The 27,480-nt window shown below is 36.6% G+C and overlaps 1 protein-coding gene across 6 annotated transcripts in view; it reads left to right on the plus strand.

Moving 5' to 3' along the window:
- Positions 1-27,480, plus strand: part of PCSK5 (proprotein convertase subtilisin/kexin type 5) — a 226,999-nt gene that overhangs the window by 98,515 nt on the left and 101,004 nt on the right. For all 6 annotated transcript variants that reach the window (XM_063181529.1, XM_063181528.1, XM_063181530.1 and 3 more), the window contains exons 8-9: positions 12,783-12,995; positions 23,019-23,119. In XM_063181529.1, coding sequence (XP_063037599.1) covers positions 12,783-12,995; positions 23,019-23,119 — 314 coding nt within the window. The remainder of the gene's footprint in view (positions 1-12,782; positions 12,996-23,018; positions 23,120-27,480) is intronic.

Consider the following 27,480-nt stretch of genomic DNA (forward strand, 5'->3'; position numbering starts at 1 on the left):
AAGGGGAAAATGGCAAACAACTGTTACCCCCAGGATGGTTCCCTCTGCACACAGCCTGGGGTGGAGAGAGAGAAGAGAGGACAAGAACAGCACAGCAATCAAACCTGAGCAAGTAAAAATCTCCCTCTTCTCCCCAAATATCAACCAACAGGGAAAAAGAACAAAACTGAAAGAAAACCTAGAGTCCCTGGGTCAACAGCTGGAACTCATGGAGGAGCTTTGCCTTCTCTTTAGCAAAAATAGCGGCAGGGGCTTGGACAACTTGTATTCCACGCCCTCCTGCTTTGACCAGGCACTGCTGGCAGTTTGGGGCAACCATATGGAGTGGGGGCTGTTCTATTTTTCTTGACTTGGTGGTGTGGCTGCTGTCTGCCTTGTGCTATCTCAGCTCACCCAGCAAGACCAAAAGAGAAAGAGCACTTTTTCCTGAATGCCCCCAACTTTCAAAAAGGACTAACAGACAGCCTGACCTCACTGTTCCTTTTCTGGCCACTGGGTCTCAAGGAGACAGCAGCAACTTTGGGCACAGATAGATATGGAATACTGTAACATTTTGGGTTACCCAGGACACATCAGTACAGGATAACCTGGCAAAACCTTCTTTCAGACCTACACAAAGTCTGAAGATTGATTATTCTTAAACTATTATGCAAGTATCCACACAATTGTACATTATAATTTTAAAATGGAACAAATGGAGCAAAAGGAAATGCCAAGATTTTTTAAAAACATCTGAAAAGGAAATTATGCCTGGCTGGCCTTATTAGGAAAATCAAAGGTAGTGCTGAATAATAACTTTGATTAGATCATAATCAAGCTCAATTGTTATTTTAAATTTATTATAATTATTATATAAAAATGAAATGGATGCAAGAACCATCCATTGTTGAGTTTCCTGAGAGACTTGGTTCCATGAAAAAAGCACCTGATTTTTCTTAAGCACATATTATTCCAATTAACAGCTTGTGCTCTGTGTTTCACAACTATTATTATTTTTAAATCTGCTGAACTAATATATGGTTACACCTTTCAAATCCTGCATAAAATAATAAAGATGACTGCATAGTTTTTGTGCAGAATTACAGAGAGACAACACATATCTTGAATTGAAACAGACAAATCTGTTTAAAGAAAGGCTGCTAAGGAATAAATGAATTCATGAAATGAACATGTAAGTTAAATATACCTAAAAATTCTGCCCAGGATCAAGGTAACGAAAAAGGAAACCAGTTTTTAAAACTGTCACAAGTACTATGATTTTATGTCATCTTTAAGGGTATTTAATGTAATTTTTTTAAATTTGCATACCTGAGTTCAAGGAGAAGCCTTGGATATTTTACTATCAAACAATTTCTGTGCAAATAGAGAACTCCCACTATATCATGCTTTCAGTTGAGAAGGTCCTTTTCTTGAAAATAGCATAGTTGTGTGGAAAATTCTAGATGTCTGTGTTTTAAATACTAATGCATTAGAACTTGTAGACTGAATAATATCAAGAAAGAATCCATTGTAATTATGCAGAATTTGCCTGAAAGAAAGCCAAACAAATGGTGGTATATCAAAAAGTAACATATTCAAGGAAAGATTAGGTATCTAATGTCACATTTCACCCTGTGCTCAAGAGCAAAGCTTAGCATTGCATAATGTGATTGTGGCCAAATCATGTCATAAGACTGTGCTGAATCGGGGCAAAATGGAGAACACAAAAGCCTTCCTTGATTCATAAATATGAAATCTAAGTATGTTTTTAAGATGCCTGTTGGTGTCTCACAGTCAATAAGCACAATGCTATAAGCGCTTGATGGAGTTGAGTTTGCTGATACATGGCTCCGCCGTGCAGCGTTCAGACTAGCTCATTTGTATTCATACAACTAAGTCTGGTATTCTGCAATGGTGTCAACATTGTTTGGAGACGAAAGCATTTCAGATATTCAGACTTGTTCTCTCATTGTTGTTTGGCAAAGACCAAATAATCAAGCTTCTGGGTATGTGAGCACTGTAGATATTAAGCAATTTAGCAATCTTCAGTATGAAACGTTCTCCAAATAGCCTTCATTACCATGCATGACCAGGAAAAAGTGCTTCTTTTTGTAGCAGTTCTTGAGGACAGGATGTGCCAAAGCCATATGTGCATCAGTGTGTGCGGTGTGTTACTGAAGCATCTGAAGCAAAGTTTCTCTGACAAAGCAGAGCAGGAGCAGACCCTGGGCAATAAAAACACACTACAACACTGACACCTGAAAAGCAGACAATCCTTACATTAAAGGATTACAAAGAGCTGGTTATCTCACTCTCCAATGTCTCACCAATTGCATGTTTTATGTTGTTTCTGTAGTACACATCCTTGAAACACATAAGGAAGTGTATATAAATCAGCAACTGGTCAGGTCATCCTTAATATAACCTAGAGATGGTGGAGAGGAAGCGAAATCTGCATGGAAACTTTGGCCACAAGCACCTTCATCTTATTGCTGTGACACCACTCTGTTTAGTGAGCTGGACTCAAGCCAAAATATTTGATGGACGTTAATGATCAGATGCTGTGTGGCTGAACCTCTTGTGCAAACTCAGCTTCATGCCTTCCCACCCATCGTCATTGCCCCTGCTCATCTCTTTTGCTTCAACACCTTTGGCTGCAGAGCGTTTGTTCCAAGTGCTTGCTGGTTGCAAGCACTTAAATCACTTAAAGTATCCGACCCACATGGAAGAGTGAGGGAGAAAGAGGAAGAAAAGGAGAAATCAAGAAGAAGGATTTAACAGTTATTATTATCATCATTATCATTACTGTATGTTTCTGCTCCAAAAATGGAAGAGATTGTTCATCATTTGCAGGTGTCTAGGCAGAGGTTTGCTCCCAGTGTTCTACCAAAGATGTTTCTATTACATTTATTTATCCTGTCATTATTTCTCCGCATTATTCTCAGGAGGATGTGTTGCCTACACCAAGAGGAATTATTCCCTTTTACTTTGCCAGAGAACTGCATTTCAGAAATCTAAGGCAGAAATTACAGCAGGAAGACTTCTAGTCAAATGTGTCAAAATGGCTGGGTTTTAATGCTTTTCACGTGGTACCCAGCAGATTTTTAAAATTATTTTTTAAACTGTGTATTGTGTGTTTTCACCTTGTAGAGCTGTTGTTTAAGTCTAAATAACACATATCAGTGTTTATGCATGTCTGCGATCTTATATGGATATGTTTTGCATGCACAAGACGTCCTGCACATTTCCAATAAGTAGGCAAAAAATACTTGTTGAAAATCAATCAGAGGAGTTAGCGCTGTACTTAGGGATGGTCTTAGAAGATATGACTTCCAGTATGCTGATATAATCTAGTGTTAGGTCTTGGCATTTATCTGTAAATATATATATTTGCATATATACTATGTATCCTGGTTTCATCTATGATATAAAGTGAACATGAACATCTGATGAGAAACATGAAGTATATGTCTATATCCATATATCTATCTTATCTATATTTAGATAAGATATAAATATAGATATATAGATATAGACGTATGCTTCAACATACTAAGTTAAACTTCGATTGGCTCTGTACTAGAAGTGGATGCTGATTACATAATAGAACTTGAAAAGTCCTTCAATTTTTTATCATTCTATTTCTTCTTGCTGATGTCACAAGACATAGCACCATTGGCTTGATATTCATAGTTCTAACATCTAAGCACCTGCCTTTTGTCATAAGCCCAATCAGCAAAATTCCATCCAGTTGTTGCTTCATCTATATCCCTGTTTTCCTGATCCATCTATTATTTTCTGGTTTCTGTAAATCTTTTGAGAAGAGCCAGTCTTAACTGAAATCTCATGTCCATGTCTTTGCAAGGCAGTAGCAATCTTCACTATTGAAAATAATCTAGCTTATTACTCATCTAAGTCTCTGACTTTTATTTCCACTGTAAACTGCCTCTTTTGCTGTATTTATGGTGCATCTTATGGTGTTAGAAAACTTGACATCTAATCATTACAGATTTTGAGCAAGGGATCTCTTGGATAAATTGAATTGGACCATAGGACATAAAAGAGGAAATGACAGCATAGGTCATCCAGTACAGCTTTCTACCACCACAGGGATTGTGCCATTTAAATACATGGAGCCTGTTATGTTGAATAACAAATCAGATTCTTTTCCCCTCTGATTCTGTTGGTAGAACATTTCATGGCCAAAGTTAATTATTGGTTAGAGATTTTCTTTTAAGTTACAATAGGGTTTCCTCATGTGCAGTTTTCTGCCCATTTGTTCCTGGATATAAATTGTGCCTCATCTTAAATAACTTCCCTCCCTCCATTTTTGTTTCTGATACATTTTTTGATTAGTCTCCTTTCAAATTTCATTTCGATATGATAGACATGCGACATTCACTGGTCACTTAGAAACTACTCTGTCCATCTCCTTGCTCAATAGAGTAGTGCTTCTCCACATCTTCCAGACTGAATTCTTTTTTTGAATGCAGGTGATGGTGATTACTAGACTCACTAAGGTGCTCTTTCACTTTTAGGTCAAAATACCTAATAACTTTGTTTCCCGACCTCATCCTTGAAATACTCTACCCAGAATTTCCTTCACCTCTATGTTTTTCTAGTAAAGCCTGTATTATTTCCTGTACAATAATTTCCAGTCCCACCTTAATGTTACAGTAATGTTCATTTTCTTTTGTTTCATTACTGATTTTTTGCAGGGCTCATCACATCTTTGCAGAAGCCTCACAATCCGGCTCTAATACATTTCTCTGCATAAAATAAGTTACCAGACAAAAGCTTCACAGGTTTATCTGAAATTCTGAAGTGTTTGTTGCATTTTGAGCTTTTTTAAAGTAATGCAGGCATCACTTACTGACCTTTAAAATCTGTTCTGCAATCTTAAAAGTGATGTTTTGTATATTAAGTTTCTTTCTGTTAGTCAGAATTTACAAATCAGACTGTTTTCTGGCATTATTATTTCCAGTGTGGATACCAGAATGGGGATACAAGTTTAAGGATTTTCCACGCGTGCATAGTATTGCTTCTATATTCCCTGGATGGGTTCATATAGACCTGACTTACTAATTCAATGGACAGACTATTTTAGGGTAGCTCATTCCCAGCTGATTATCTTCCATAGCCCTAAACTTCCTAAGCCACCACTTTGCAAAATTTGTTCACCTTTCTTTATTTCTTACCAATAAGCCTAATTTCTAGGTCTGACTGCCTTGCATTTTGCTGATGTATTTCAGATGCCTTAATGACTTTACAGATGTGGTTTAAACTTGATATGATGTAGTTTTCTATGGATGGGGGTTGCTCAGCAAAAATTAAGTTAGGTGATAACACATTATTAAGCTAATAATAGTAATCCTTTGCTCTGCTGTTTGCACACAGTTATCAACTTCTTGCATTCAAACAAAGTAGAATATTGCCTTCCAGTAAATGAAATAATATTTAGCCTCAGTGATACCTGAGCCTTTATTTTGTTTGGGAAGTATGTGAACAAAGTGTGTGAATCAAATGTATGCAGCTAACACCAAGACAACCACAACCCACATCTGAGGTGCAGAGAATAGATTTATTCCATCGCCTCACTGTCTGCAGAATTACAAAGAAACAAAGGGATATACATACATTGCTGAGCTCATTTTAGCAGGGCCTGACCCCTGCATTACATATCAAAGAGCCTGGAGCATGCATAAGTCTTCACCAGGCTGTGTTTTACAATCTCAAAACCTCTTATCTCCCTTCCCCCCTTACAAAGAGGCCCCCAGCCTACAGGAAGAATGCTTTTAGGTCTTTAACAACATTGTGTTATCTACTCTGTGAAAATTTAATTTCTTCTTCAGCAGACAGAAAACAACCCAAAGCAAACACAAATACGTGAATTCTCTCACACTGAGTATTTTCTAACATCTCCCAGGTGCAAGGTTGGTCTCTGAGCAAAAACAATTCTGAAAAGAACTTACTTTACTCTCTCTCCTCACCTATCTTTGGTTTTCAACCATTTCCACCCCACACAAAGCTAACCTTAAAATCTCACTCCTTTGCCTTCTGTGAAAAGATGAGCTTTTATCATAATCAACATGTAGTACAAAATTATGCAGAAAAATAATATATCAGAAATGTTCTTACATTGCATTCATTGAAATAAAAGAATCCTGAAAGATAGGAAAATTCGTAATGAGAGTTACAGGAAAATATAACCAAAATGTCCATTTTCCTTACAATGTCACAAAGTGTACTGAAAATCAAAACTGTTTGGTTACCTCATCCCATCTCACACATGCATGGAAACTGTTGAAACAAGCCAGAATAGCATTGCTGGTTTTGGACTTGCCTCTGGTTTTGCATGCACGCCCTGAAACAGGTGATATATTGAACATTAAAAAATAAACAAAACCAAAACCCACTCCGTTCTTTTTGTGGAGTAAATCTTAATTTGAAAAAACAATACTGAAAAGCAGCTTTGGCAAATTAATCTCTTTCCATACACTGAAGTATATAGATTTCAGACTATGCCTTTTTGAAATATGAATCTGGTTTCTGTGTGTGAACAAATCACATATACATTTCACTCATATATTTGAACAGTAGTATCTATGTATTTCTATGTGTCACATAGGAAAAAAGAGATTTCTGGAATGGAAATCACTGGAATTTTGGTGTCAAAAGTTTTCTGTGCAAAGAATTTAACAGTTTAAGGCACAAAACTGTGAGGGCAATGACTTTCCACACAGCCTGTACATTGTTTCTTAAATGAACACTGTGGGAGACAAACTGAGCAAAGTTGTTCCCTAAGTCCTCATTCTGCAAACGTAGAAGTGAAGCAGCCATATTTTCATGTTTATCTAGAAGAGAAACTTTTTTTGCAGAAAATAGGAGGTTCTTTTTGTTAAACCCCAGAGTTCAATAGACATCTCTGAACCTGAAGTTTTCCACAAGGAAGAGTCTGTTGTAAGTCATGAAAAACAGCTGTGTGGATCTAATGACCCTGGGCTGCTTTCTAGAGTGATTAATCAGATAGCAGTATAAAGGCAATGAGAACTGCCTGAACCCATCCCATATAATGGGTGTTTGTGTATAACATCAGTCGCATACCCAATTCTCACACTGATAGCTTTCCTATGCACTGCTTGTTTATTTTGGCTTTGCATGCAGGGACAATTTCACCTCTGATTAACTAGAGACTCTTCGGACAACAGAAATTTTGGCAAAGCAAGCTCTTGTGTTATCACATTGTGTTTGCCATAGACAATTTGTTTTATCCTGGTAACAATAGTAATGATACTGTAGAGAGAGAGCCTCAACCATAACTTGCAGTCCTTGAGCTGGCTCTGTTTTGTTTAGGTAAATGAGAAATTCATTCCAATATTCCACATGTGCATATTTCAGGTTTCAGCCAACAGTTCTTTTGGTTGCACTTCAGGCACTAATTATAGCTCTGTGGGGAATATCTTGGAGCTATTTAAACTGCTTTTCTCCTGAATAATAAAGTAAAAAATACACTTCACGAAGCCTACATATTGAATTGTTCGACTGATATGTCCTGATAATTAGTGTGTAAATACATACATGCTTGTGGTTATTCAATATTATATGTACATTAGAATGTTTTATAGCTTCAATTTCAAAGATACCATATCCTAAGAGATAACAAAATACTTTTTTTCCTCTTTTTTTAGCATGGTTAATTATTTTGTCTTTTGTTTTCTTAATTAAGGAGCTAGTTCAGAAGTAGCCAGTCACCTTTCTTAGCAATCACTTCCCTTTCCAAAAATATAAGATAATCACTGTTTTATGTAGGTAGTCATATATTTTTGCATTGCATATATATTATGTGTAAATAGATTGCTGTGTTTCAGAAGCAGGAAAGATTTTCTTTACTTCCTAGTTTTCCTAAGAGTGAAAATGTAACTTCTAATTTTAAAGTACACGTCTATTTTTGTTCATTCCCCCAAACATGCATCTTAATTTATGCATACCTGTTTGGCTAATTACTCATTTCCTCATGGATACTGTGGGTGTGCATTTTTAATAAATAGAGGCACAAACGTTATTTTTCTGAAAGTGTGGAGACTCAACACAATTAATGGCCTGAGAAATATTTCCTTTTGTTTGTGAATTTTTTCTTTCATATCTAAGAAGACTGTTAAAAAAAAATCTGTTTGGCTGTCTTCTGGTAGCAATTTAGAATTGCTGACTTGGACTCTCAACTTACCATTATCTGTTTTTGGAGAGATGCCTACTTTAAAATTCAGTGCTGTGCAGTCTGCAAAAGAGTCTTTTAAGAATGTTGTGCCAAACTATTTTTCATTCCCAGATAAGAGGTAAAATGGACTGGTGGAAACTCAGCAGGAGCTAGGGGCTGCTACTGGTCAAAAGCAAAATGCTGACAGTGAGCAGCTTGGCAATGCTGTGTCCCTGCATAGGGCAGCACTGTCCAGATCCTATAGAGTGCAGAAATCAGCAGAAACTGGAAGAAAGGGGATGTATCTCACAGGTGCATTTCTCAGGATGCTGTGATCCTTGGTGCTTGGCACTACAGTGATTGTACTATGCTGCAGCTAAAAGCCATGCCTGCATAGTAGGATTTTTAGGTCTCCAGAATGCTGGCCTCTGTTCTGCGCATTCAGTTATGAACATTTCCTCTTTAGGAATTAGTGTTTAAGGAAGAGGTCATACCATGGGCTTCTTTTTCCAGCTTCCACTTCAGGATCAATTTCACTTTCTGGCAGTAGTTTTTTGTTCTTGGAAACATGAAGTAATTTTAGGACAGTATTGGGGAGAATAGAGGAAATTAAATGTTTAGGCTCTAGGTGTGGATAGAGTATCCTTCTTTCTCTCTCCATTTTATATTTTCATGGTTTGTTTTCTGCTCTAGTGTGCAATTTCCAGCATACTGGTGCCACATTATCTCTCCCTGGCTGCCACCTCTGTAGCTCTTAATTACTCCAGTTCAGCTGTTCTGTCCTCTGCTTTTCCTGCTCCTTCACATTTTCTTCCTCGTTCCTTGGTAAATTTGATCATACCTATCAATTCAGTAACTCACTTCACAGTCAGAGAGGGTTATTGGGGCACTTGATTCCTGGGCTGGAAGTTATCAGGATTCACAGGCTGGATTAAGGCAACTTGACTGTAAAGCAGTGAATGAATGTAAAGTCTAAAATTTATAAAATAGTGTGATTAAAATTTACTCGACTGGCTCTTACTGTATCTTACTGCATCTTTATTATTTTTAAAGAGTGCTGTAAGCATCTTAAAAGTGTGTGGGACTGCTGGTTGTCTTTATTTGAGTGTGTGAAAACCTCTACCTTAAAAAGGTTCCTGCCAGTACTGCTAGTTCATTCACTCATAAAGATGTGGTGCATACACAAGCACACACACTTGGAGCAGGGGATATTTCTGTAATAGTATAAGGAAATTCTGCAGATGTCATTATGAGCGTGTTCATACTGGCTCTCATTCTTGGCAGACTTGACCTGTCCATGCCGGTGAACTGGAAAAAACAAAAAGGGGCTTTTGTATCATTTACCTGCTTGCAATTTGCTGACCAAGGAAAAGGAGGCATTAGCAGAAAAAAGACAGAATGGCCCAAGATTATTCTTTCATGCTTTTACAAGTGCAATTTCTGCCTTTGGGCCTCTTTGAAAACGACCTGAGTCCATTTCATTTAAGCTGTCTGTTGAGTACTCTGGCTTTGTCTAGAAAATGTACTAGAAAATTGTACTGTGGCTCGGTCAATAGCAAGTCACAGGCATCAGTGAAACAGTTTTGCTTTGCATAATGGGACAGTTAATTTTTTTCTTTTAAATGATACGACATTTTATGCAATTTAAGAAAGTAGACAAGAAAAAAGCATAACTTTTCATAGTGGTCTGATTTGGTGCACTGACAAGCACAAGTGTGGAATTATGGATGCCATTCAGAGTTTATAGGAGGCAGCCCCTAGCTGTCATTGCAAATGGAAGAGCAGGAACAGCTGTGTGCCTAGATGGGAGGGAATGAAATTTTAAAATCGTAAGACAAACATTGGGCATACTTTGCTGGACATGCATTCAACACTGGTCTATACCTCTTCTATAGAAGAGTTACCAACTCTTAGTTTTGCTCAAGTTCTGTCCATATGATTTGTACATGCACCTTTGCTTTTGGCTAATAAATGACACATGGCTTCTTGGCATCTTATGGCTTGACTTTTTGTCTGATACCCTTGGGCACCTGGCAGATGACAAATGATAGATTTAGATAAAAAATAAATAAAAGCTACATAGCATGTACAATACATTGCATGTGTGTTTGCCTTAATTTTGTAACACAGTCCAACTATTATTTAGATGATACCAGCTGGGAATAACATTCACATACAGTAGAACAGCTGACACTCTTGCTCTACTTACTTGGTGGGCATAGTTACTAACAAGTTTGTATTTTCCTAAGCAAGTTTGGGACTGCTGAATTGAGAAATTAATTAATTTTAGTCAAGTTCATAGAATCACAGGATTATGGAATCATCAAGGTTGGAAGAGGCCTTCAAGATCAGCCAGTCCAACTGTCCACGTACCACTACTTCTGTAGCCCCTCAGCCATCTATATTACACAGCATCAGATCCAGACTTCTGAACACAAGTGTTGAAATTAGTTTGGAGAGTTGAGTTTTTTATTGTTTTTAAGACTGCCATTTGCTTTCCAAATATCTTTTAGAGACAAGATGTCTAGCATGTTTTCTGATCTGAAGGTAATGCTGTTGTTTTCTGTGAACTGCTGGGCTCATGTATATGTGCACTTTTGCAATGCATTAGAGGAATGGCAATTCTCACTTTGTATATAGAAAGTACTCTTTTCCATTGGTCAATGCATCTGGTATTTACTTTTTATTGCAATAACAGAGACATTGATCCTTTACATATTTGCAGGAGTCATTAGTTTTAAAGATATATTAGCCATAACCTGTTTACCAAAAAAGAACCTTAGCATGAAAACATAAATCCAGGGGCAAATGGCTATTAGTTTTAAGGCCTTGCCCTTACAATCAAAAATCTAAGTTGATGTTTGTCATGTTTAAATTATAAATACATTTCTAAACTCCATTGGCACGTTTTCACCATTTTTTCAAAATTTTGGCCAAAAATTATTCAAATACCTTTTTCTGCAGCTTGTTCATTATTAGCACAGCAGCATAAGTACACATCTAATGAAATAGATTACACAGAGAATAGATTACACAGAGAATAAACACTGTCTGTGCAAACAGACTAATAATACAATCATACCCTGCAGTGAAAAGGTTTGTATTGCATGGGACAAATCATGTTATTCTGCTGTTTGCATGCAGAACCATCTGATGGTAACAGCAGAAAAATGATGGATAGACTGCTACTAGTAGGACATTTTTCTTTATGCATCTTTTTGAGAAGTTCTTTTACATTTTTTTAAATTTTTTATCTTCTTTTATAAGTGGAAGCTATGGTTTGATTACCCTGAATTCTCCTTTCTTTGTCTTGGTTGTATTGTTGGTTATATCAAATTTCCCATGGGGTTTAGCCATAATATACTGCTTTCAAGACCTGTGTGTGAAGAAGAAAGGTGGAAAAGGGGGCTGTAACACTTCATAAAGGTTTTCTTGAAAACAAACAAACAAAAAATAAAAGCAAAACAAACCCAAAAAATTGTAATATTTAGACAGATCGTGTCTGGCAAATGTGGATCTCATAGTACGTTAAACTTGGTACCTTGGGATTTTTCTCACTACTTGAAATGTTTCTCAATGAAAAATTGAATTTTAGAGACATAACTTCATGTAGACATTAGTCAAAAGAATTAACTTACTTTGCTGGAAAGTCTTTCCAGGTAGTATACTTTTATTAAACTCACAAATTATCTCCATGATAATTGAGCAGTCTCTTGGCAGTCTGGTGAAGGCCTAGGTGACTGGGAAAAGGGAAACATTGTCCTCATCCTCAAAAAGGGTAGAAATGAGAGCCCTGGCAACCACCAACTGGTCAGCCTCACCTCTCTTCCTGGGAAGATTATGAAATAAATTCTCCTAGAAGCTCTGCTAAGACACATGGAGGTCAGGGACATGATTTGGGATAGCCAGCACAACCTCGCCAAGGACATTGGTATTATTATCTGGTGTTATTTGCTGTCTTCATTAATGACATGGATGAAGGAATCTAGTGCATTCTCAACAAATTTGCAGATGACACCAAACTGAAGAGTGCAGTTGAACTCTTGAAAGATGAAACCTGACCCAGAGTTACCTGGACAAGCTCAAGAAATGGGCCAGTGGAAGTCTTACGAGGTTTAATAGGACCAAGTACAAGGTGATGCACTTGCATCAGAGCAACCCTCAATGTCCATGCAAGCTGTGGGATGAAGAGATCAAAAGCAGTCTTACTAAGGACTGAAAAGGGACTTGGGGGTGGTAGTGAATGAGAGGCTAACATAAGCCAACAGTGTGTGCTTGCAACCCAGAAAGCTCACCCAGTATGATATTTTACTACTTCATCTGAGTTTTCAGCATGACTTTCTTGGTACATCTGGATAATATAGATGCAGACCAACAAACCCTGTATAAAAGTTGTTTCTAAAGCTGTGCTCATACCACTCATTTTCTTAATTTTTCTAATGTCTGATTCTGAAATCTGCTAAATCCTGTTCTCATTTCAAATTCTTCTCAGGGTAGTTGGTTTTTTTATTTTCTTCTTCTCATGAGATGTCTTTTTGGGGAAAAAGACCTGGCTATTAAGGAGTTGAGAAGAATTATTAATCAAATCTTTTGAACTGTTTCCAAACAGGGACGAAGAGGCTTAGGTTCAGTCTTTGTTTGGGCTTCTGGAAATGGTGGAAGAAGTCGAGATCACTGCTCCTGTGATGGCTACACCAACAGCATCTACACTATCTCCATAAGCAGCACAGCTGAAAGTGGAAAAAAGCCGTGGTATCTGGAAGAATGTGCATCCACACTAGCTACAACATACAGCAGTGGAGAATCCTATGACAGGAAAATAGTATGGGTTTTATTTGTTTTTTCATGTATATGTGTTCGTATTTTGCACAGTGACTTTGGGGGATGGAGAGAAAGGGAAACCATTCACACAAATATCTTCCTTTTGTTTTAAATCTAGTTATCAGTAGTTTTTACATTTTACATACATATTAGCAGTTTACCTAGATACCTATTTTCTCATATTTGTTTTGACACAGCCCCAGTCCTCTTTTACATTCAGTGACTGTCACTTATTACTCATATTGCTTTCCATTCTGGAAATATATTGGAAGGAAAATTCAGCTCAGTGCTCATCTTTTCTGTATCGCTCCTCTTCTTATTCCTAAGCAGACAGCATCCATTTTACCTAATGTTCTCATCTTTACTGGAGAATGAAAATAGTTTTAATTCTCTTGGATAATCTGTTGATATCATTAGTATTTGTACATCCTATGTGCCTTTGCAAAATGAATGCATTCCCAATACTTTCCAGTACTCAACATTCTACTCCTTTTAACCTTTTAGTCCTTTATTCTCAGGTGGATGATGTTTGCTAATATTGTCCTCTTCTCTGCTTATTTATTCAAGTGTTTAACTTACAGAAATTTATTACTTCTGGATCAGAAAATTGAAGGATTTGGAGGGGTTTTTTTCTTCTTTATGTTTTCCTAACATCTAACCTTTCTCTCTGGTCCTTAGCATATTCTTCTCTTGGTGTCAATAAAGAGTTACAAATATTTGGCTCTATGTTTTTTTTTTTAATACTGTCTGCCTTGTCTTTCAGGATTCTGGGATGCTGGCCATCCCTTCTTGGATTCTTTGTTATTTTCAGATGGTCTAATTTTTGTTTTAAACTTGTTCTGAGATCTTTCTTCATTCCAATGATTTTTCTGTTATTTAGTTGCCACTCTTCACTGAAGTCTTCTCTCTCTTCCTGACATGTTTCTTGTTATCCCTGATAAATAATAATAAATTTTAAAATTACTGTATCTACTAGGAGTCCTCACTTCTGTGGTTAAATTCCCTTCACTGTATTTTAAAAGATGTACACTAACTTCTTCATGTTTCAGTGAGGCTAACAAGCTGAGCAGATGGGATTGTGGTCCTCCAACCTGACCTCTTACTTAGCCAAGTCTGTAGAACTTCCCTGAGTCCTTTGAATCCAGCAGTTGCTGTCAAGTCAACAACAATTTTTATAAGCAAAATCAATATTGGTCTCAAAGTTTTCTGTGACAAAAAATTACCTGAAATTTAGTGTAAGTTCTTTTAATTATTCATTGTCATTAAAAGATCTCTCTTGTTTGCTCTCTGGGCCCCTTTAGCTTTGATTTCTAAGCATTTGGTGTCACAGATTTCATTGCTAATATGAAGATCACTCCAGTTGTCTGTCTTCTCTCTGCCAATGTAGCTCAGACAGTTAATCCCTTTTGATAATGGAGGGTAAGCTTCTTGTATCATCCTGTCTAAGTCATATTTACTTATAAACCCTGTTTCACGCTTCTAAAATCTAAACTAGACACACCAGGCAGGCAGCAGCAGTATTCAGTGACAAAAGCGCTGGAAAATGGGTGCCTGTGTGTGCCGGGTCAGTTTTCTTCTGTTTATATACTGACCCTGACTGAGACTTGTTAGCTTCACTGTCATGTGATGTGTTTATCACTGTGTGATGCCCAGCCCACTTTCAGAGCTGCTGCTTCTCTTTTCCGAAGCTGGTGGTTCAAGGAAATATGTAAGGGTAGTTAGGGTCTCCTTATCCTGCTGTTAACAACTGGCTGGTTTAGTACTCACCTTCAGACCAGCCGTCATCAGCACTTTGTCATTTTCCATGTTTCTCCTATACTCATCTGAAGGTGCTGGTGTTTTCTTCCGTGTCTTTGGTAAAATCTTTAGGTCATACTGTGGCCAAGAACCAAATTGTAGAAGACAATTGGTTAGCTCTTGAATGATAAGTCATTTGGGCAGGAATCCTGTCAGAGGGGGGAGTAGGAGTAGTATTGCATTTAAGGATGGGATTTTGGTTCATGCAGTTATTAGGGTGGATAGTTTCAGCACTTTGATTGTGTTTAAGGTGAGGAAGACGGTTGCGGTTATCATGGCATACAGGTAGAAGTTGAGGAGGGTGAGTTTAGGGTTGTAGATGACGATAATTGCTATTCAACATAAGTGGGAGATGGAAGAAAAGGCTAGGATTTTTCAGATTTGTGTTTGGTTGAGGCCCATTCATCCTCCAAGGGCTGCTGAGAGGATGGCTAGGGTGGTTAAGAGTGTGGGGTTAAGTGAGGAGGAGGTCATGTGGAGTACTGTGATTGGGGGAAGTTTTATGAGGGTGGATAGGAGGAGGCCAGTGGTGAGAGGAGAGCCTTGGAGTACTTCTGGGAATCAGAAGTGGAATGGTACTAGTCCTAGTTTAATTGCGATTGCTGCAGTGAGAATCAGGCAGGATGTTGGGTGGGTAAGTTGGGTGATGTCTCACTGTCCGGTGTACCATGCGTTGGTTATGATTAGAAACAGCAATCATATCCTCCATATGCTATCTTCTATATGCTATAAGAGTGTATATAATTTCTCTGCTTCTAATTTTTATTCATGCTTACTTTTTTGGACCATATAATTATCCCAGTTTAAATGAATGTATTATACATCATGTACATTTTAAATCCCTTAAATTTTAATACTTTTTAAGAAAAAACACTCTGTATTGCGTGATGTGTCTTGTAAAATCCTGAGTATATTACTTTTAGCCAAATTGATGGCTAGAAAAAAATACTACAGTACTTTGGCACATTTCTTTTCCAACATCTTATCCACCATTGAGTATACTACTAGCTAATTAATCTATTAGTAATTAGTTTAAATCCTGTATCAGCTGTTTTACACTAGATAAAAAGGTGGCAAATAGATGACATTAGTAGGACAATACTGCTTACCCTTTTTAAAATAATGACACTATGCAGTTTTTCTGCCAGTCTTCTGGAATTTGTGCAGTGTTCAAACATTTGCTAAAAAAACACAGTAGTTCCCTTTTCAGCTCTTGTAAGAGCCTTTAGCACTTCTAATCTTTCTAATATTAACTTGTTATTTAAATAGAGATAAATAGGACGATGATTTATCATCTTTCTATGCTCTGAAAAATTAGACTTTTTTTTTCCAAAAAGAAACATTCCATGAAATAGCTGTTTACTATAAACTGTTATCTTTGGACAATTAAAACAGTATTGTTTTGGGGATTATTTTGCTTGTGACGTATTTGAAAATAAAACACGTATTATTTTTTAGGGTTCACCATTTAATCTTATCTTTCCTTATTGACTTTCTGCATCTTTTATCCTCAAAAGTAATTAATTGCTGTTTCTTTATATCCTTGCTCATGTTTTTAATATCAGGTAGTATATCTCTGTATTTCTCAGTCCTTATTTGTACTTTCCTACATTGCTAATTTAAGCTTTGTGCATTCCTCTGATTTCTTAATAGATGTAATTTTCTTGATTGTCATCCATTCTTTTCAATTAATGCACACTTTCTGCTTTCACAGAATTACTATTTCAGTAAGAGAACATTGCTAATTTCTGACATTTCACTCTCTTACAATTTTTACTAGGATCAAAAACACCTGGAGGTGAGGTGATCTCACCTTTGTTGTTAAAGACTTCTCATGAAACACAAGCATATAATTTTTTAGTTTACTGAAGTATAGTACCCACCACTTCTGGAACTTTGCAGTGTGCTAATACAGGCAGGTTAATCTCTTATTATAAGATTTTTGAAAAGTATACCTTACAAAGGAGATAATAATTATATATAGAATGCACATGAATTACTCCATAATTAGAAAATTAAGGAAGATAATACATAACATTACATGAACATTATTGAAAAGAATTTAAAATATTACTCTAAAAATTTTCTTAACTGGAGTCTCCCTTGGAGATCTCACATTAAATATCAGAGATAAGTAAAAATAATTTTTAATTGAATTCCATGAGTTCTATAAGCACTGTTTGTTTTTACTAGACAGATGAATTGTTTTTACTATTCAGATCAGCAATTCAGTTCCGTATGCCAGTTTTAGTTTAGTCCTACCGTGTGCATCATTTTGCACAGTAAATGGCAAAAGTCTGAGTAGCCATAAGAATTAACCCAGGTCTGTTGACCATTTGTTTACCTGAATGTAATTTATCCTTGACTACTCTTGTGCAAACCAACCTTCCAGCTGCAGTTGCAAGAGTCACTGATCCCAAATGCTTGACAATCAGACTATAAAAATTCCTACCAAGATTCTTTTTCCTGCACTTTATTATCACTTGACTTTTGAAACACACAACTCTTCCATGTTTTACTGGTAGTACTTGGTATTTAAAGCCATGCAAGGCTGTTCCCTTTCCAGATACTTTCAACGATGAAGAAGTGATAAGCATAGTGGAGATAAATAGCTTCTGTTTGTGTTGTGTGTAAACCAGTTGTCCACATAAGGGATAAGTATGTGATTCTATTATGCTACAACCCAGTGAGAAATTCCATGAAATTGTGACACCAGCTTTTCAAATTGATTGTTGAGAAGTCCTTTAAGCATACACACCCTCGCATGGAGACAGGAATATTGCTATTACCTGTGTGACTCTCTTGCTTATAGTCTGTTTTAAGAGCATTAATGATTGTATTGCTCTTCTTGTCTCAAATTCAGTCCTCCTAAAGTCCTATCACGTATCATTTACCTTGAAAGGAAGTCTTATTTGAAACAAAAAGTGAACTCAAGACAGAACTGAATATTTCAAATAATAAGCTTTTTAAACTGCTGTTAAGTGCTAGAAGAGTCTAGAAACTATGTTTTCACTCATGTACCATGCGTCCTTTTTCCTGCATTATATCTCACACTTTTGTTTAAACTGGTGCTCCTTTTGAGTCAGAGGTTGTCTTCATATCTTTCCACAAGAAACTGAGAGCTTGCAGCAATTTTAAGGAGAAAAATAACAATATTGGGTGAATGGAAAGATTGTTATCAAATTTAAATTATCCAAATTCTATTATGCTTATAAATTTATATGCAGTTAACAAACAACGCAGGGTTGAGCTCTATGCCAAAATTTGAAGAGTAACAATACTTGATCAGATCATAAGATGATTTTGTTTGTTGGAGTGAGACTCCTACATTCAAATACCATAGCAGTAAACCAGGAAGAAATGGCCTGGCGTAGGATTTACAACCAACATCAAATGAACTAACTTTTTCTCTTTCTTTTTTTTTCTTTTTTTTCTTTTTTTTTTTTTTTTTTTTTTTTTTCATGTAACACAGCACAGATTTCAGTATCATGTGAGATTCTACAGTGTTGTGGTACAGAAATACTTACCCAAGACATAGGAACAGTGAATGAGTTACAGTTGTATAATGTCATGTTTCACAGGTCCTTCCTGTTTTTCCTTGCAATTCTTTACCTGAATATCTTTTTTTTCTTTTCCTCTCTGTTTTTCTGTCCAGTAAGTATATGCAGAATGTATTATAAGGTAAATGAAAAAACAGTAACCAAGTATTACAAACTCACTTTGTAGACTAAAAATTGTTATAAAAATAATTCGATTTCAATATGGAGTAATAGAATCACAAACATTTTATAACTACACAAAACACTATTTTTTCTCTTTTTATTACTATAAACTTTTTATAATTCCTTGTTAAAAATATATGATGTAACATAATTTTAGAAGATTTTCTAGTCTTGAGGGGTTTTCTTGTCATATACAATGACAGCTTAAAATGTTTTAAGCTAACAGTTACAGGTAGACACACCTTCTTGGAAGAGTTCCTTGCTGTTGAGGAAAGTACACCAAGTGCACTTGACTTTATACTGTACTGAGTTTTATTGCAGTGATAGTTAGCCTCTTATGAACCAAGTTTCCACCCTCTGGATATATTAAAAGCATGCAAATACTCCAAAGATGCCAATAGATGTATGCCTTTTACATAGACTCTTATGGAAAAGGACTAGAATTACTTTTAGGTGTTTTCAAATGCAGCTGCAAAGTGCTGGCACAGTTACAGGCATAGAAACTCTCACAGAGACAAATGGACAGTACGTAAAGACTATAAAATTATAGTTCTTTAGAGATGTTACCTCTCATACTCAGTGTGTACAGAAGTATTCACTAGTCATATGCAGTTATCAAGGTATTTTTTCATATTATTCTCTTCTTTGCTACTTTGAATGCCATAGGACAATGCTTAAAGATAGGTTCCCCCTGCCAGACCATGTGGCTAGGACAGGTTAAGCACCATGTAATAGTTATCTATATGGTTCTTATCAAACATATTGCACAAATGAATTTCCTTTGAATTTGTTTTTCAAATGATTTCATAACATACTAAGATTTTGATATCAGAAATTTCCCCATAGATATGATTTATAAGCCTATTAAATTACTTATCTCCTCTAAATAATGTATCTACTTCATGTTCCACCTGTTTTGTTGTCTTTTGATAAATAGTAATTCATCTGCTGATGTTCTGTCTCTTCTTGTTGATAAACTTCTATTCTCAGCAAAACTTAAAACTGAAAAAACAAAAGAAAGCCCATCCTATCTCCTGCCAATTCTTAAAACACAAAAGCCTGCTCTCCTTCAGAAACTCACTCAGGTTATCAAGATATGCACCCAATAATCACAGGGCATAATGTGACATCTTCTCTTCTGGGTACATACAGATGCATAGGCTGTGTAGAATATAGAATAGATTTTTGTTAAAATCTTTTCATTTCTAGGGACACATTCACAGAAATCAATATGCCTTGAAGAACTGTAGCAGAAGGTAAAAGTTATTCAATCACTTTGGAAAACTCATGTCATGAAATATGAAATACAAAGAAATGCAGAGGCTTGAGAGAGGGTATGTGAGCTTGTTCTCTGCTAAGAGAAATCCCATTTTTTACTTTATTCATTAATTTCCCAGTTGGTAAAACTATGGGAAGATTGATGATTCAGCCTTAATAATAACTGTACAAAATTGGCATCTCCTTCAGAAAGCAAGTTGCTCAGAGCAAGTTGCTTCTATGAAACTGTTACAGTGTGTCTAGATTTTTTCCTTTAATAAATGCCTGTTTTTTCTGAAAACTTTGCACCAATGCCTGTGGGAGGTATTACAGTGCATTGCAATGATTTTTATAATTTATCTTTGCTTTTCATCAAGGTGTCTGTGGCTAATTTCATGTTGATTAAACTAGACAAATACCAGAAACTTTATCATTGTCTTCAAATAAACCTCATTGATTCAGCTTATTTAGAAGTTGTTGTAACTCTTGGCCCTAGAAATACTGCATGGACTTTTCTTGCAAAGTTGAATCAGCATTTTTGCAGATCAACAGCTGTGTTATACTCAATGAAAGATTTAAAAATTTCTCCTTCTCCCCACCCTAACAATCAGAATGACTGCTAATATGCTCTAATGGCAGCTTCATGGTGCTATCAAACACTACATCCTTTTATTGTGATTGATGATGTTATGTTGCTCAGGAATTTGGACATCATTTTTCTTCTTGAAATTTTCTCACCTTTTGGTGATCATGTACTCTTTTTTCTTGGGGTAAATGCAACAGTTCTCTGGCAGTGAATCCATAGTGCTGAAAAACATGCCTCGGATCTTGGAGGTAATCTACACTTAAACATCTTAGCTCCTGTCAGCAACTTTCCTTTGAATTAGCTCAAATGGTGTTCACACATACAAAGATTTCTTAACACATTTTCAGCTGAAGAGTCTGCTGTAAGCAAGACAAGAGTTCCAATTGCTACCACAGTATCCATTTAGAAGAAGTTAGAGAGATGTCAGGGCTTGTTGTGCTTGATATCTGTAGTGACAGGACAGTGAAATTTATCTGGAAGGACGGTCTTCCAGAGGATGAGAAACAAGGATAGCACAATTCAGGTGAGTTTCACTGTATTGACAGAAGTCCACTCCTGTGACAGCACTTTTTTTTCCTGCCCAAGCTCCTGGATGCTTTGTTGCCGTTTATGCTCTTTGCGGTGCCACTTTTATGCAGGGCATAAAGTACCAGGATATGAAAGACATGAGCATGTATTAATCCCTTTTCACTCTCTCTGTTTCCTGGCCTTCCTTCTGGTCCTTGCCACAGCTCTGACCAGTATTTTCCAAATGGGACATCTGCATCTTATATATCTCTGGGTGCATGTCATCATCTAGTATTCAGACTTCTTAATTCCACCTGGAAAATCCCCACTTGAATTTGCACATATAGGCAATGCAGTGTCAGGGCTGCTCCTGCTGCAGTTTCCTCTCTTTGTCACAGTTCATTGTCACAACACTTATGCAATTTCCATGCTTTTCCCAACACTGACAATTTTCATAATCTAAATGAATAGACAGTCAATAGGTGAGGGGGCAACAGAGACGGAAGTTACACAAACATTTTATTTATGAGGTTTCAACTTCTAGCCAATGACAGATAGAAGAAATTATTTAACAAGGTGTGCACTAATGAAGAATATTATATAAAAGGGGGGGAAAAGTTCTGTTTAGACTTCAATAATCAAGAAACCCAGCCTGTAAGTTTATTCATTTAAGGATCCAACATTATAAATGCTTTCACGTGTCTTATTCAATTTTTAGAAGCTTCCATATTGTTTCACTTGCTCCCTAATGGTTTTCAGCATCTTTTGGTGCTGTTAGCTCCTTTTCTGTTAAAAATCTTCTGTGTTAACTTGCATATGCTTACATGTTGTGTGAATTTTCATCAAGTGTGAAACCTATCATTCCTGCGCACATTTGCTTATATTCTACCCAGATGAGATGCAGCTGTTTTTTTAGATCACATTTCATGTATCTTGAGGTTTCAAAGCTGTGCTCTGTGCTTTTTTGTGATTTTTTTGATCATCTGATCCTCTCCTTCTCCCATCTTTGTGCAAATCTGTGTTAGAAATTAAGTACAATACTGGTGAATTAGAACACAATAATTCCATGTTCGTAGATAAAATGTTATGTAAGCAACTTCTCTGCCCCTCAGAGGGGCAGTGACTGAAATTCTCAGATTAAGTTTGGACATCACAGGTAATGCACCTTCATGGAGGTTTCCCTGCTCTAGACTGCTGTCTTCAAACAATTGTTCTGCAGTCTGCATGGGTTTTGCCTGAACTTCTGCTAGGTAGAAGTGACATCCTACCTCTGCTGCATTGCTCCTGCAAAGAACTACTTCTTCAGGAAGACAAGCACAGAGTAGAATCACTTTAGATTGACATTGCCTTGAAATAAATAAGGTTTAGAATAAACACATTTTTGTGTGTGTTTTACATTCTTACAAAAATCATCTGTCTAAAGACATTGTTGGATAGAAACATCCTAACACTAAGTAGAAGGCTGTATGTCTAGTTGGTATTGCACATTACAGTTTGTACATCCACTTAGATTACATACAAAATTACATATGTGCAGCATGTAATTATCTATACATAAGATGTAACAATTTAAAACTGAAAACATCTAATTGGCTGGTGATGGCTGGGCCAAATTTGTAATCACGTCAGGATTTTCCGATTAATTACTGCTTAATTTCATGTGATTTATTGCATAAGGAGTAAATGAAAGATAAAACATTTTAGCATGAGCAAAACTGAATTCTCTTGTGTCACATAATTCCACTGTGACTTCAGGCAACCTAAAAAAACCCTCCATACCTCTATATATTCTCTGAAATGTGCATAAGCAGGCTGTATATAAGATTTAGTTCCTTCCTGTTTGTAAAGCGCTTTGAGATTCTTGGAGGGAAAGTCCTCTGTAAATCCATATAGAATGAAAGAATTGCAGTTGTGCAGTTTCAAACCCCTCTGCATGTTTTTCTGGTTTAAAAGTGTCTTTGTTGATTGGAGCAATATAGAGAGTACTGTCTAAATTCACAAGTGACTTCAAGTTCAGAACGTCTAAATCATGTGTCTTCCTTTCCTTGCTTAAAGAAGAAAATACCCTTCATATACATGTGACTCATTCAAGTATATGAAACATGCTCTGATTTCTGAAGTTGTGTTCTAATTTCACACATTCAATTTCTTCCAGATTACTACAGACCTGAGGCAGCGTTGCACAGATAGCCATACTGGAACCTCAGCCTCTGCACCTATGGCTGCAGGCATCATTGCCCTGGCACTGGAAGCAAAGTAAGATCTGAGATATATTCTGAAACAAAAATTAAGCATACAGGAAGATATTTCTCGTTCATCCAGCACCTTTATGCAGACTTCACACCGTGCTTTGGAAACTTTCTTGTGACAATACACTGTGACCTCCTAAGGGGAGGAAAGATCTCCATGCTTACTTCACATGAAGGAAGGCTGGCACTGTGCAGATACTGACAGAGTACTCAGTGTTGAAGTAACATGAAACACTGTTGAGCACAGGTGGTTTCCATTAAATTATGTATAGCATCCTCTCAATATCTTACAGTTCAGTCAGAAAGCTGCCTAGGTCTACTGTACCCTGCAGGGTACTGTAGGTCACCTCCTCCATTCACCAGGCTCTTCTTAGCAATGTCTCTTCTTGAACACTGAAAGAGGTTTGGGAGGTGTAGGTTAACATGAATATAAGTAAATGTAGTATGTAAAATAAAATTGTAATTTCTGCATGCTGACACAAGTCTGTTTTTTAACACAGATCAAGTTCGTCAGCTCTAAAAATCACTAATAGTGTGGCTCCATAGTCCTTGTACCTTTAGCTCAAAAAATTTCCAGTCTTAAAAGCATTCTTTTAGTTGCATGATTTGGCTCTTTATGCTTAATATGTATCCACAATGTGCTTCATGGAGCAGCAGAAATGTGGGTGATCTTTAGGTAAATTTGTATTTTAGAACCTTTTGCATTACTTTGTACTCTGTTGGATAAAACCTGCAGGTCTAAGATGGAATGCTTCACCCCAAATCCTATTCAATCTTTTTAAGTTCTAGGAGATTGATTCTATTAAATTCTGAAGAAAACTAGTTTCCTGTGGGGTCAGCCATTTTCTTTGAAGGAAGTAAGAAATTTGCACACAATAGTAGATTCAAATTGTGTGTAGTTTGTAACACTAGAATTATGTTTTCATTTTTCATGTTGCTTTCTTTGAAGACGGCTTGACCCAATATTTGGCACAGAATACTTTTTGCCATTGAGTTATAAGCATAAGAATTTTGTAAATGAAGACCTGACATAATCATAAGTAGTGTGGCACGTGTAGCATTATAATTGTGTGTTCTTAATGCAGTTATCAGAGACAAAGGTATTTAGGGAAGTTAATATAGTGTTATTGTGGGAAGTTTTTAACTTTTAAATCTCCTCTTAACCCTGGTTTTAAAATCCTTAAGTTCATTTCAAACAATCTGCAAATGCAGATAAGACTCTGTCTGTGTACATTCCAACTTGCTGTAAGTTTTTCTCACTATTCTCGCTTAATGAACTGAAATTGGTAATTGATTAATTCTGTTTTGTTGTGGTTGAAAGATTCAGAAAAGTTATATGTTACAAGACCTGCAACAAAGCAGATTGTGACATCTTAAAACAGACTGAGAAGCTTACCCTTTTCTCTCAGTGACTCTACCAGGGGGAAATCCATATTAGGGTATATGGACTAGCATTTTTTTCCAAAACTAATAGTAGCTATAATAGACATAAAGACAAAACTGTGGTAAAGCTTTATGTGTGGTGATGGAGACAAAATGTGCCAGTGCCTAAATATCCTAGAAACTCTTTTGTATTTGTAGTACTCCATTGCATGGTACTAAAAAGGGTTTCATAGTGAAAATGTGTTGACTTTGCCTCCTTTTAGAATCTGTTCCATTTCATTAAATGAAAGGTTCTGTTTCTAGATATTAGCCTTTGTATTAGGAATTATATTAATAATACCAATACCATAGGAATTATATTAATAATACCATAAATATGGGTTTTATTCATTTGAGTTTCATTCATTAACTTTTCTCTCTTATGTGCTCTTAAAATCCGCCACTGCTGCTAACCACAGCCGCTAAATAAAACAGAAAAAAAAAAAGTAGTTAAAAAGCAGAGAGAAACTAGGGAGAAAAATAGTTCTCATACTATGGCTTCCCGTAGAATGGTTTTCTTCACCAGTTTGGAGACATCTTTGGTGTTGTGACATTATAGATTATGAAATACAGCCTTTAGTATTATAGGGAGATCATATTGTGATCTATTAAGTTTTAATGTCTTGGATTCTCATGTATGGAATCTGTTTAATTTATTTCATGCAGTTTCTGGATTTCTTATTCATGTGATTTGAAATTTCAGGTTATATTTTTCACCAGTGATGCCTCTCAGTTTAGGTGACCCTAGGTAAATATTAGGAAGTTTTGAAGCCATTGAAGTATTTTCTACAGTACTTTTAAAATGTGATATAAAGGACACATGATATTGTGTCTCAGTTAACTGCCTATTGGAACTATTTTATTTCAAACAGAGTTTGCATTTTCATAAATTCTTCATTAGATTCTGTATTAGTACCTCTGCTAATGGCAGTGTTTATGTGAGATTTTTTAAAAGACAAGTTGGAGAAGGGTTTTGCAAGGTAAACTATATTCTTTGTACAGCAAGCTGCTTAAAAATTAGAGCACTTAGTCCTAAACACTTCTTGACTACGTTTGTAATAAGGTATTGTTTCATTCCACTTTGTGCTGGAAAGCACAGCACTTTATACCATGGGTGGGTTTTGAGTCTGTGGAAGTCATAGAACTTGCCCAGTGGGTGAGTTCTATTCCTGGGAGACCATCACGAGTTGCGCAGAGCACTAGTATGGCCTGGGTGTGAGTTGGAACAGCCAAGAGGTTGCTTCAGCTCACACACAAAGGTACGTTCAACCAAACAAAGAAAAAGCAAGACATATGTCTTGCTCACAATTTCTTTGACAAGCCCCTACGGTAGGATTGGCAAATAGCTGATGCAGGATCTCTTATCTGCCTACTGATTTGAACCCTCCACTTAGCCATTTCTTCCAACAGGGATCGCTTATAAAATCCTGGTAACAAGTTGTTTGAGGGTGTTGTTATGCATAACATGGTCACATTTTTATTATTTTCATCTAGTATTTGAGTATCAAAGTGGCACATTTTTCCTCAGGTATCAGAGAATTGTAACTGAGTTTCGGACTGCTGGTTTGGAATCCCTGAGGCTGCAGTGCATGGTTGCAAATACACAACAACTATCACACAGACATATCTTAATTTTCATGTTCTGCAGTTTTCTTTTATGGTATTTAGGGAGTAAATTGCTTTTCACATGTATGCAGTAGATGTTTCCTAGTACCTTGATCAGATCCTGTGAATAAATGCTTGTGTGTTGCACTTAATCATTATGTAATGTCAAAATCTTCTAATTGTAAATGAGAAAATAAGTAAAATCAATTTAGTGCACAGAGACAGCAATTTTCTTACTAAAAAGAATATATTTTCATTGCATAGTACCATCTGTTGTTGGTAGCAGAGATACCTTTCTCATTGATAAAAAGGTTGGATTTGGGATTTGAGGAAATCAGAGTCAGGAGAGACAATGGCCCTGTATTTGTTCCAGAGACCATTGTGCCATGTTCCTTGAAGAAGCCAAATTTAAATAAAAATGCTTATGTTGCTGACAGAAGAATACATTATACATCCCCAACTGAACTGTGTGTTCCTGTCTGTAAGCCAATGCATGTTTTCCAGCATGTGGTGTACAATAAACTAGTTTCATTAGTAAGAAGCAGCAACTGAAATGGAAGTATTAGTCTCCTACCTTTCTACCATGTGGTATACTCAGTGGTAGAGCCTTGGAGAGAGTCTCAGTCTGTTTTAAGATGTCACAATCTGCTTTGTTGCAGGTCTTGTAAGATATAACTTTTCTGAATCTTTCAACTACAACAAAACAGAATTAATCAATTACCTCCATGATTCTCTTCACTTGAGTGATATGGAATCTTAGAATTACTTCATTTGGAAGGGACCTTAAGGATCATCTCATTCCAACCCCCTGCTATCAGCTGAAACACTTTTCACTAGACCAGGTTGCTCAGAGCCCCATCCAGCCTGGCCCTGGAACAATTCCAAGGGGAGGGGTGCCCTCCACTTCTCTAGGCACCCTGTGCCAGCGCTTTACCACCCTGCCAGCCAAGATGTAATCTAAACCCACTATCTGAAAGAATGTATCTTCTCCTCAAAGGAGAGGTGCTTCATCCCTCTAATAATTTTCCTGGCCCTCCTCTGGACTTGCTCCAAAAGATCAATGTCATTCCTGCATTTGCTGGTTTTGCATGAACCAAGGCTAGAACAAGGTAGTTCTGGGAAGAACAAAAAAATTTTAGTGAATTTGCATAATAGACAGAGAAGTGATAATGTACCACATTCTTCTAGAAGACAGTGCCACCAAGTGTAATCACTGAGATAAAAGGAGAATGGAGTTCACATTGTAAGGGGTCAGCAGTGTCAGAGTTAGACATTTTGGATTTCTGGCAGCTGAACAGATATTTGCATACTTCCCAGACTGATTGATTTTCTTACAGAAAG

The sequence above is a fragment of the Melospiza melodia genome, chromosome Z (genome assembly GCF_035770615.1).
Source record: "Melospiza melodia melodia isolate bMelMel2 chromosome Z, bMelMel2.pri, whole genome shotgun sequence".
Lineage (NCBI taxonomy): Eukaryota > Metazoa > Chordata > Aves > Passeriformes > Passerellidae > Melospiza > Melospiza melodia.